The following is a 12,631-nucleotide window of genomic DNA, read 5'->3' on the forward strand; positions in this document are numbered from 1 at the left end:
TTTAAATCTTTATTTTTTAATACATCTGTAATAATTTATTTAAACTGGCAATTATAAAAACATCAAAACCTAATTTTATACTATGTTCTAATGAAGCCATTTCAATTTAAGTTCTAAGACTGAATTATTTCTGTTGCTGATGGAAGAGCCTAAGATACTGCCTATATCTTGAAGGATATAAGGCCCAATCCAAAACAAAAGTGGAGCATGTTTCAGACAATGAAATGTGACAATTTAGGGTGGTGTAAGCTAGTAATATGATGTTTGTTTGCAGTCAGAGTTTCTCTGGTTGTGAACTGGTTTGTATCTCTCACATGGAGAGGTACAGAAGTCTGTCTACAGGCTTCAACAGCAACGTGCTACTGCAGGTATAGAGCAGAACCTCTGCACAGTCCTCTGTGTCCAAGGCCACAGAGGTATTTCAGTGTCTCTGTGAGTATGCTTGAGTTGCCTTAGGAGCCTCATCTCTCTCTGCTCACAATAGGGAGACTATTGATGTTTCATTCTGCATTCAAAATTAGTTCTCATTATCTTCCCAAAAACTAGTTCTTGTGTATCAGGACCATGGTGACCAGAAGCAGTCTGCACACTTGACCTACCTATAGGTCAAATATCCTAATTAATCTTCTCCCAACAAACTAATTATTTATTAATATATTGTTTGATAAAGATTGGTTAGAATAATGTTTGGAGCAGGTTGAAAATAATTGAGCTGAACTATAAATTTTTAAATACTGCTTTTCTTGACTTCGTGTTAAGTATTTGTCCAAATATTACTTTGTGCTATTACAAGCCCAAATTATAAGGCATGTCAATCATAGTTTTCTATACTAACTTCTAAGAAATGAAGGAACTGAATATATCCACGCTTAATAAATGTATTAAAAGCTGCACATGCTTGTTCTGTGCAAAGATAATATGTTCAATCTATTTAGATAAATTTACCTGCAAATGTTCATGTTTATGTTTAAAGGGCAAGAATGAACACTTCTTTAGGAGAAGGTAAACAAGTAAAATAAATTGCAGTTTTTGCTGAACGGTTCAAAATTTAGTTGTCTCTAGGAGTATCTGTGCATTTAAAAGGTCCTTTTTTGTTTATGATAGTGGATAAGGAACACAAATGCATTGCTTCTTACTTCATTACTCACCTCTTAAGTAGGGCCTTCCCATTTCTACGTCACAGGCCTGCTGAGGTGTGATGATACATCTTTTAAGTATGTACCACTAGTCAAATACTAGATCTGATATTTTATTTCTTCCAGATATTTATTTGTAAATATATGTGAACTTTTCCAACTATTTTATGCCATGCAAGGCAGTTGAAGTAGATGAGTGTCTTGACTTGTATTCTGTGTGAGTTTTTTAAAGAAACAGTGAAATTAGAACAAATGAAAAACTCTACTCAGAACACAGTCAGTCAGTCTATCTCTCTGATAACCAAAATAGAATAGATATTTGGTTCTTTCACAAAATATTTCTGTTCTGTGTATGTCTGAAAAGACCTCCATATTCCACAACCAACTGTCTTTCCATCCTATGAATAACTGATAGCAATTTCTATTTTTTTCACCACTGTTAAAAGTTTCATGTGTATTGACTATTCTGGCATTTTTTGTGACACAGTGGTTCTACTTTTATGGTAACAACAGCTGCTGGAGCAGTTGCCATTGTTACAATGCTAACAAAGCAATTTACCAAGATCCTGGGCTCAAAACTTTTCAGAACATCTGGGTCTTTTTGGTTCCATGCACATTACTTTTAGAACTTTTTTGACTTCAGAAATATTTTCCTGCTTAAAAGATTTTTTTTGGTTTGTTTGTTTGGGTTTTTTTTAAGTGAGAGTTTTTTCAAAAGTAAAGGAAGCTACTGAAGTTCTTTGTCTTATCTTTAGTTACTAAAGGTTATGAAGTGAAAAATCATTGTGCAATAGTGATGGAAAAAGAGAGGCCAAGGCACATCACTTGGTACAAAAATATGGTACAAAAAATATTTAGGTAAAAATGAATGGCCGTTCTTGGTATCGATATTGGCATGTACTGCAGAGAAAGGAAGGTGTTTCCCAGGATGTGTAACTATCTCTGCAGAGGGAAGGGACATACGGTTCCACCTGTTCTGGCAAAATGTATGACTAAGTGTGGCCCCAGTAGATGGGCAAAATGCACTGCCCACGGATCAGCAAGCATTTTCAGTTCTCTTTGTCTGAGTCCTGGTAATCTCCAGGCCATGACCCAAGTCCCAGCGGGGCCATGAAAGAACAGTTAGAAATCCTTCCAGCTACATCTGGCTAGGAGGAGGATTGTAGCCCTCCGGGTGATTAACTGAAGCTCTGGAACGTGAGATTTTGTTGTAATCTTTATCTTAATGTGCAACTGCAAGTGTAATGGGAAAGCTGAGGGCAATCCTATTCTCAATCCTGTTCTCCTCAAGGCCTCAAAGGATGGTGACTGAGGCAGCTTATAGAGGTGCAGATCCCCTGGTTTCAGACAATTTCTGAGTACTAAATGCAGTCTGAATGGGAAACAAAGGATTGTCACTTGTTGAAAACAGCTGCTTCATGGTAGATCAGGTTTTAGAGAGTTAGAAAGCAGAAGTCAGCCAAGACAGTGCTTTTTCCCTCTTTAAAGATGTGGCACTCAGACCTGGTTTTCTCACAGCATTTACTGTTTTCTGTTACATTTTTGGTAAGCTCCCATCCTTCCATGCATATTTAGTAGAGCTATAGCCACTTTTGGAGGCTGCCTGCATTCAGGCAGCTAACCACAAATCTAGCTGGGAATGATGGCAACAGTTTCAACTCAAAGCAGGCTTTCCTCTGATTTCTGATTTTTCTTCTTCATCTCTGTTGAAACTGCTTGCAAGCTGCCCTCCTAACACGTGCTGCACTCTTGCAGGCCAATCTGCCCCTGCTGCAGCGGGAGCTGCTGCACTGTGCAAGGCTAGCCAAGCAGAACCCAGCCCAGTACCTCGCCCAGCACGAACAGCTGCTTCTGGATGCCAGCACCACCTCACCTGTTGACTCCTCAGAGCTGCTTCTCGATGTGAACGAAAACGGGAAGAGGCGAACTCCAGACAGGTGAGCAGCACCGTGCCTTTCCTGCCCCGTGGGCCCGAGGTGCTGAGCTCCACCAGCACGGGGCAGCAGAGGGTGGGTGCTGGGGGGGATACTCAGATGGTGTTCCTGGGTGTGGGTCCTGTCCTGCCCTCAGATCCAACCTGACCGTCAATGTTTCCAGAGATGGTGCATCCACTACCTCTCTGGGAAACCAGTGTTTCACCATGTTCCATATTAAAAATTTCTTCCTAGTCTGAATCTACTCTCTTACTAGCTTAAAATCATTCCCCATGCCCTTTAATAACAGGCCCTGCTTATGCATGTCGACATATACATACTTACATGTATATATGGAGAGAGAGCTACATACACATTCCTAAGTATATAAATATAATACATGCACACACTGATTCAGTCACCTCAGGACACACTGTGGTCATATCCACACAGGAGTAATGGTCAGCCAGTACTGTAGTACTTCGTGCCCAGCATTTCTGTCATGAAGTGCCAAGCAGCAGGTCATGCCAGCTCCATATGCAAGTCCTTTGCGTCTGACGTTTTGTTGAACTCAACATTAAATGTGAGGAGAGTCGCTAGGCATTTATATTGGGAAGTACAAGGCAAACCCCGGAGCACACTCAGGGCTTTGACTCCTTCTGTTGTGCCATATTTCCATATCCATACATGGAATATGCATAAGGGTATTTCTTTCAAAGAGGATAAATGTTCACTGCAATCTGTTTTCTTGTTGAGCTGAGAAAAGTCCGTGCAGAAATGGGGCAAGCGACTGTATGTGTGTGAAGTGCAGTGGCTTTAGGGGTATGGAACAGTTTTTATTTTTTGGAATAAAGTTTTTTGTTTAGTGTTACAAGGAAATTACTCTAGTGGTTATTTACTTTTAACTGCCTTCCTATGCTAATGTTAGAAATTCAACTGGCATTTACATTTTACCTTGTATTTTTCATTGATTTGTATTGTATTTTTCATTGATTTGTTTGCCATGGGTTTTATAGTGTGGAAAACTTATTATGCTGTTCTGCCAAATACCACTACCTGTATGTCTTAGGTATGCAAGTGTCCTAGTTATCTTTTAAATGAAAAGGTGATTTGCAAAGTCAAGAAGCCTTGTAACTTTGTACAGGTGACATTTTTGTGTTGGAACAGGCTTGAATGGCACAAAAATAAAGAGAAAACAAAGTCTGAAAGCTCACAGTAAAGCTTTAGACTTCTTATAGCCAGAAGTGAACAGTAAAATTTAAAGTCATATAGCCATTAGATAAAAAAAGATGTGAAAGTATTTGAAATTAGTTTGCCTGAGTTTGTGTTTCAGAAAAATCACAATGAACCAGCAAGAAAATTAAGGTATTAGCAGAAAAGCTCCTTTAATATGTAGGTACCTTCTTTCCACCAGTTTTTCCAGATAACTAGACCAAACTGAAGGAGCTATTGGGGTTAATACAAGCATGTTTCTACACCTCAGAAAGATGATTACTTTTTGGACATTTTACATGTATTCTCTTACTGTGTGCAATGAAATAATTTTTCCAAAGCTGAAATTTAGCACCTTGGGGTAGTTCTGTATAATCTCAGTCTTTGCAGAGTAGTGTAGCAAAACATCTGTTAAAAAGGCCTCTTAATATCTTGTGAATAACTTAAATGTCAGCATACTGTACTCCAGTGTCAGTAGCAGACACAACATTTTTCCTACAAGGAGATAGACACACATGAAATTATCTTGTAAGCCAGTGAGGTATTGCTTGACAGAATACAGACAAGAAGAAGGATGTGCTTTTCTGACAGCCCTAACTCACGGTGGTTTTTTTTTTTTTTTTTTTTTTTTTTTTTTTTTTTTTCCTGTTAGTACAGAGGAGTATTACTCATATTTCCCTTTAGGCCACAAAGGAAAAATGAAAAATAAAGTCTTTCCTTTGCTTTCCATCCTTTGCATTTGGAGTAATGCTCCCTCTCTTTGAGACCCCGTTTGACAGTGCTGAATTTTGGCTATTTTGTAGTAAGTACTGTCTCACTGTGTTATCTTCAGTGCTGCTTGTGAGGGAGAAGATGGGTGATGCAGGTAGAGACTAGGACAAGAACTTTGTAATGGAAAGACCCTATATCGGTTTTATAACAAAAAGGACATAAGATTAGTACATAAAGGAACCAGCAGATCAGGAGAATATTGGATTTTAAAGTCAGTCTTCATCTTTTAGTTAAAACTGAGGCCCAGACCTAGAGAGTTTTGGGTATGGTTTATGATTTTTTTTATCAGCATTTCCTTTTAGTTAAAATATGTAGGTGCTCTTAAAATTGCTAGATCTCTGCATGCAGAGACAAGTGCCCTTGGCTTCACAACTGAAGTCTCTCTTAGGCTGTGAACAACTTGGAGAGCCTTCAGTTCCTCCACAGGTAGTAATGCAGCTTTTGGGGTGAGGGGTAGACAGTTTAACTTCTATTGTTGTGGGTAAGAGTCTGTGTTTGAATTCCCAGGGTCCAAGGAGGGTGGAGCGTGGGGTGTCCCATTGGCCTGCACACTCCAAGGTGCAGCAGCTTCTGTCAGCTGCAGCCTGAAATTCAGCTTCTCAGTTCTGGGGAAGTGGTGTTTCAGAAAAACCCCATCCTTCTTTTTTGACCCTGCAGCTGGGATAACAAAAAATTCTGTTGTGTTTGCTGTAATGAAAAAGGCTCACGTGAAAAGAGACCTCCCTGTATGCACATTGGAATGGTACCTTGAGCTTAAAAAATAAGTTGGTTTTGTTAAGTGTCAAGCAAGTCTGTCACTGGTTAGTCACATCCCCTTCTCCATTGCCTATGACTATAATAAAAGCTATACAGAAAAAAAAAGTGGTAGTGTTGGCTGAGCCAAGTTCAGTGGAGTTGTCTTGTGCACTCAAGAACATTTGTGCAACAGATTTAGTAAAAAGTACAAGATGCTTTTGGAAATATTCTTAAATTTACTGAATTGGAGTCTGCATACCTTTTAATTTGGATAATGTAAGTAAATCAACCACAAAAAACTGTCCTCAGAGGCAGAACATGCCTAGACTGAGTATTGAAACCAAATACTTGTCTGGCTTTATAGTCATTACACTATTAATTATTTTAATTGTTTACAGAGGAGCATGAGGAAACATCTGGAAATATATATACCTTTTGTTTAGAAATATAATTAATTTTCAAATATACTAATAAAAATTCAGCAGAAGATAGCAGACATACTTTAAGGGAAGGTTTTACTGTGACTCCATGGCTAGTAAATGAAAAAAGATTACTCAAAGGCCACATCTTTCTAGGAGAACTAAGTACAGCTGGAGTAATTTTGATTGAAGATGTGTGTCTCACTGAAGTAAACTGTGGTATCTTTTTCACTTCCCAAGGCATATGATATAGATGTATAGACATATAGTTAGTTATACACAGGTAAGCATTGTATATAATGTATATGTTACATATATACATACACATTTATATTTTTCATTTGGGCATGGATAACTGCATACCACTGGTACCACTAGAGGAAGAGTACAGTAGAGGATTAGGCAAAGAAAGTGGAACAAGTGTTACATGTAACCACAGCTGCCTCATGATTTTTTGTTGAAGAAATCCACATATAGTATTTTTTTCTGCTTATAATTTCAGAACCCTTTTTGCATATCCATTTTTCAGTTCTTGTTATTTATCTGCATATCCAAGTCTACTGTAGGTGAGGTTTTATAGAGCAATCTGACAGCCAAGCTTTGTGTTTTACTGAATGTTTTCTTGGTGCATATGGTCTGACACGGATGAGCAGCCACGGTGAGATTTTGGAGTCTATTAAACTAGCTCATTAAAAAGATCAATCTGTTTCTGTAATAACACTGGGAACCATCAGTCACTGCAAGAGAGGAAAACTGACACCTGAGGAGACAACACATTTTGGTAATTTGTTCATGACATGTCATGAACAAAGTATTCACTGTATTTTGTTTACAAGTTTTGGAGTTTACATTCTACTGTAGTAAAGCAAAGGAACTTGGACCACAGTGAGTTTTTATTTTGGTGAATGAATACTTAATTATAAATCACATTATTTAAATACATTAACAACAAAAAACTTTGTGCTAATTACTCATCCTTTGAGCTTGCTGGAAAGGGCTGATGGCATGTGAGCATGTCATATAGTGACTACATTTATGACAGTTCTCTACAAAGTGGATATGGGATAACAAAAAATTCTGTTAGAATAGCATTATTTGGGTGAGAAGAAAACAAAAGTGGCCATGATTGTGTTGTGACTTTAGAAAGTGCTGCTGTGGTTGCACTACACTTAGAACCAATGACATGAAATACATATCAAAGGTACTTGGGCACAGCGATCAACTTTGATAATACTGTTAGGTAAATCTTATTTGAAGAGGCTCCTGAGTATCTCAGTAAGGTGTAGGATGCTCACAGCTCTTACATCTGTGCTCCTTGTATGCCATGTGTACTTATGAGGAATTTAAAAAGAATTTTTGTAATATGAACGGTTAGCAAGGCAGAAAAGTAATTGTCTTTCTGTAACACAGTATTATAAACAGCTACTTTATGCCAGCAAAGCATTATCATTTGTTTGATTACTCAAACCTTTATTGGTGGAAGTCAGTTTGAATCAGACCATCTTGCACAAATAGTAGATGAACAGCTTTGTCTTATTCTTGTAAGGTGATTTTAGTGTTCTTTGAAATTCGTGTAATACTCTTGATCAGGTGAAACCTAATTTTCTAGCCAAGGCAGTTTTGCATGGTCAGATTTTCTACCCAGGAAATTGTCCATAAATTGCAATAATTTAAAATTTAAATCACAGCCTAAAAACAACATAAATTCTTTTAAATGTGTACAGGCTAAAAAGTAATGTCTATTCCTCTGTCTTTAATCTAAGTAAATCATGACTTCAGGTAAAATGACCCCTTGTGTGTTTATAGCTGAAGGACTCCATCTTTGTCATATTGCCAATTTTCCAAACAACAGGGTTGATTTATAGGCACATCAAGGAAAATGTGGCCAAGAGGAATAAGGAAAAAAGTGTCAGTTATGTTTCCTACACATTCACTGTTATTTCCTCTCTACAGCTTCTGGTTACTTTGCAAAATCAGATGAAAGCAGATTAAAATTGTGATGGTGTTATATTTGGAACTACTATTCACATGGGTGTGCCAGTTACTGGGAAACAGGAGTGCTTCCTCAGGCACATGGGAAAATGCTGTTGCCCCAAGGGAGTGAGACCTAAAAGAATGAGTAGGACTGAGATCAGAAGCAGACTAGTAGGTCAAGTTCAGAGCATCTGAATTATGGCACTCTTCAGTACCTTGACTTTTATCACTCTATTCAGTGTATTCAGATATAGTAAATTTGGCAGCGATTCCTGTTCTGATGAGGTTTTCTAAGTTGTTAGCTTTTTATATATTTTTATGTGGTCAGAAACATAAAATGAGTTTGTCAGTCTCATTCTGGTATTCTGGTAAGCTGGTTATTTGGTCAGTGCAGAAATATAACAAGAAATTGTAGAGTTAAATTTTTACACCCAGAAAAGAAATGACAGCTGTTACCCGGCATAATATCAAAAACATAGTTTCAGTAAATATGTTTTCAACAGTCATGTTAGTTTCTGTGTTAGTCAGAGTTCAGTGGATATGCTGGTGTGTTTTCCAGTGCATTCCAGTTAAGGTAATTAAGTACAAAGCATTCTTAAAAAACACAGAAATACCTGTACATTAGGTGCAAATATATACACTTGTATGAAAATATATGATTTTAACATCAAGCTGTAGTGTAGAAAAGGAAAACTGGATTCCCACTTGTCCCAGTTCTGTCTCAGTGATCAAGTCCATGAGTTATTTAATTGTTTGCTGTTTCTGACTTTTACCCATCTAAATTAGAGAACATTCTAACTGTAGTACTAAAGGACTTAGGGTGAATTATTAGTTTGCCTTGTACAGACAGAAAAGTCCATTTCTTTTGCTTGCATAGTATTTTGACAACTGGAAGATTGGCACACTGAGTTTGAGTAAATATGTATAAAGAAAACACACACCAGCCACTAAATACAAACTTGTCTTGAAGAGCTGTCAGAAACATCACCACCCATTGGGAGTTATTGCAAGCAGGTACATCATGCCAAAAGTAATAAAAAATATATGATGGACCTCAGGTTTTCTTGGTTAGGAGTTTTCACAGCCATGCTGCATTTCTTTTGGAACAAGGTACATGCTCCACTTTAGCAAAGTATGTCTTTTATATCTGCCCAAAATGAGAAAAGATGTCCTGCTGTGCTGGTGAAATTTTTGCCAAATTACAGTTTACTAAAACATATATATACCTGCAGCTTCTCTGGAATTAGTAATTTTGGTGAGGTCTCTGAGAAATTGCTTCACTCCTTCTGAAAACAATGCAGCCCACCTTTTAATTTCCTGCCGCTAGTAACAAGATCTTAGTTTGATTCTCTCTCTCAGAGGATATTGGCAATTATTTGGTTTCATCCTTCCTCTCACTGGTGGTAAATGGGAACCTGTTGAGGGGTGACAGTTAATACACTGTTTCCCCAGAGACAGTCCCTCGAGGGTGGTTGATTGGTTTCTGGGGGAAGGTTTGTTGTAGAGCAGTTGTTTTTAACAATAGGCAAACAAGAAAATTTGCTCAAATTTGCCTTTCTGTCAGTGTCAAAAATTGTGTTATTACTAGGAATGATACATTATACCATCCCTTTCTTCCAGAGGATAAAGTTCTTTTATAAAAAAGCTGGAATATAACAGCAGTTTAATAAAGGTTTTTGGAGGGAGGAATGAAACCTCAGTTTGCAATATTTATATCTAAGGAACGTTCTGATCAAAGCTAATATTTTCTAGGTTTTCTTTATTCACGTGGTTAAAAAAAAACTCAAACATTTCAGTGAAATCAAACTTACCCAAAAGGGTTGTGAACCTGTTGGAGTAATTGTAGGGTGGTTTTTGTTTGTTTGTGGGTTTTTTGGTTTGTTTTTCTTATCTTTTTCTTATATTTTTTCTTTTTTTCTTTTTTTTTTTTGTTTGTGGGTTTTTTTAAATATAATTTTAATGGAGAATTAGTTCAGGGTGAGTTCAAGGTTCTCAGGCAGAGGTGTCAAGTAGAGAGTTGTTTGGAAATAGCTGATTATGAATTTAATTAAAGAGTAACAAGAACATAAAAAAACCCCCCTGTCCTTCTCCTCAGTAGCTCTTCCAAGTTGCCTGAGCATAAAACCCCTGTCTAAGAGTAATGGAGTGGGAAATCCTGAACATTACTGAGGACTTGAGTCTAACCACATCTTTCTGCAAAATTGATGATAGTCACAGCACCTTTGACTGGAATAGCCCAGATGGTGCAAAAATCTCTGAAGGATGCATTTCTCATCATTTAAAGTCAATTCTTCCCCAAAGGCTCTGTGTTACACTGATCTTGATGGGAGCTCATTGTATGCTGAGCTTCAGTACACTGCCATGCACTGCTAGACTTTCTGGTATCCTCTTAAAAAAACCCAAACATTTCTTGAACTGCAGATTTCTCCTAATCACTATAAGCTATAGCACTACTGAAAACAGGAATTTCCTGGTCCCTAGTTTCCTGTATCAGTTGATGGTTTCACCTCTATAACTGCATGTGTATCCACCCCATCAGTCTGTGATCTCAGCACAGGCTGCTTGCTCTCCAGCCCCTCATTAGGTGGCTCTGTCAGAAGGCTCACCCTGATAGTAGTTCTCAAGTTACAGGGATGGTTAGACAAGATGAATGAGTCCTTTGTATGTTACGAATCAGCAGTGTTATGAGATGTTCTGCAACTCCACACATTTGGAGCAAAGTGAAAGAATAAACTTTAGTTCCTGAAGCTGCGTGTGTAGGTGGGGGTGCATGTTCTCAAGCTCTATTCACTAAGTGAATTAAAGTTCCTTTGCTTTGTTTTTCAGAACCAAAGAAAATGGCTTTGACAGAGAGCCTTTGCACTCAGAGCATCCAAGCAAGCGGCCCTGCACTATTAGCCCAGGCCAGCGGTACAGTCCAAATAATGGCTTATCTTATCAGCCCAATGGTCTGCCTCATCCCACCCCACCTCCACCTCAACATTATCGTTTGGATGATATGGCCATTGCCCACCACTACAGGGACTCATACAGACACCCCAATCACAGGGACCTCAGGGACAGAAACAGACCTATGGGTAAGGCACGTTGATTTTCTGCATTGTTTTTTTAGGTTTCTGTTTCCCTTGTAACTCTATTTTGTGAACAGGACATTTTTATCTGTAGTTCAGATCTAGTCTTTATGGCTGTTTGTCCATCCAGCTGCTTCTAATGGCCTTATTTCAGAGCTGTATTTGTAAAAGCGGATTGAATTGTGTCTCTAAGTGAGAGGGTCAGAAATGGGAGGAACCTGTGTTTTCAGAGCTGCATGGGTGACATGGACACTCAGGTGTATGGCAGGCAAGGGTAGGTAGAGCCTTTTATTTTTCTTCTAATGTCAGATTTGTGATGATAGCAACATCAAAATAGCTTGATTTCAGCTTAGAGTAGAAGTTGTTAACTTTCAGAGAAGTGTTTTGTGAGTGACATGTCCAGAGCGTGGAGGATGTGAACACCAGAAGCACCAGCCACACCCCACGCAGCACGGTTTGGTTTAATGGGATGCCTAATGCTCTTGGATTTTGCTTCACATCTGCACTTACTGTTTTTCCTTGTGTAAAACAAATCTTCAGTAAAAGAGGAACACTTAAAAATATTCAGCATCTGTATAGAGGAGGCTAAGCACAGAACAAGTGTTGGTTCCCCTTGAGTGTTGATAATAAATAGTGGCTTGGTTGTATCATGTTGTCAGCTACTCTGATATATGTGCTACATTTTAACCACATGTTGTTTAAACATCTGTGGGGGGATGAACCCTTAATGATGCTCTGTTGACATGGTAGTAATTACTGTATTTAGTGAAATAACACTGAGTTTATACTAATATTTTTTCAACTCTCTGAAGTACACTAGTATTATATGCACTGAGTTACCAAATAATTGCCTTGCTGACTTCAAGTAGTGCAAATGAAAAATTATATATTGTAGTATGTTATATTTCTGTATATAATAATTTTATATAGTCAGAAAGAGCTATGTCCATTTTTCAAAGGTCATCTTGCAACCTGTACAACTTATAGAATTGAAGACATTAAATTGAACAAAACAGTAGCATCTTTTGTGAAGAAAAGTACTAAAGAGAACTTAAAGCAAAGGTTTTTTTGAAGCCTTTTTTTGTGTGGTGGCATTTCTGATGCTGGAACAGGTTATATATGATGTTTTTGTATATAGGCTATTTTTTCTTCTGGTGTTTTTTGTTTTTGGTTTTTTGTTTGTTTGTTTGTTTGTTTTGTTTTTTTTTTTCCCATAGAGGACTTCCAACATTGTAAACATAATTTGCTCCTCTTTGACAGGGTTGCATGGCACACGTCAAGAAGAAATGATTGATCACAGGCTAACAGACAGAGAATGGGCAGAAGAGTGGAAACATCTTGACCATGTAAGGGCTAAATATCCATTTATGTATAATTGTCTGAACAGAAGCCTTCTAAAA

General features: G+C 37.9%; 1 protein-coding gene across 6 annotated transcripts in view; it reads left to right on the plus strand.

Annotated features, from left to right (window-relative positions):
* Positions 1-12,631, plus strand: part of RUNX1T1 (RUNX1 partner transcriptional co-repressor 1) — a 110,371-nt gene that overhangs the window by 73,976 nt on the left and 23,764 nt on the right. For all 6 annotated transcript variants that reach the window (XM_068185123.1, XM_068185151.1, XM_068185141.1 and 3 more), the window contains 3 exons: positions 2,892-3,073; positions 10,987-11,237; positions 12,492-12,577. In XM_068185123.1, the coding sequence (XP_068041224.1) occupies positions 2,892-3,073; positions 10,987-11,237; positions 12,492-12,577 (519 nt within the window). The remainder of the gene's footprint in view (positions 1-2,891; positions 3,074-10,986; positions 11,238-12,491; positions 12,578-12,631) is intronic.

This window comes from Anomalospiza imberbis, chromosome 1 (assembly GCF_031753505.1).
Source record: "Anomalospiza imberbis isolate Cuckoo-Finch-1a 21T00152 chromosome 1, ASM3175350v1, whole genome shotgun sequence".
In the NCBI taxonomy this organism is placed as follows: Eukaryota; Metazoa; Chordata; class Aves; order Passeriformes; family Viduidae; genus Anomalospiza; species Anomalospiza imberbis.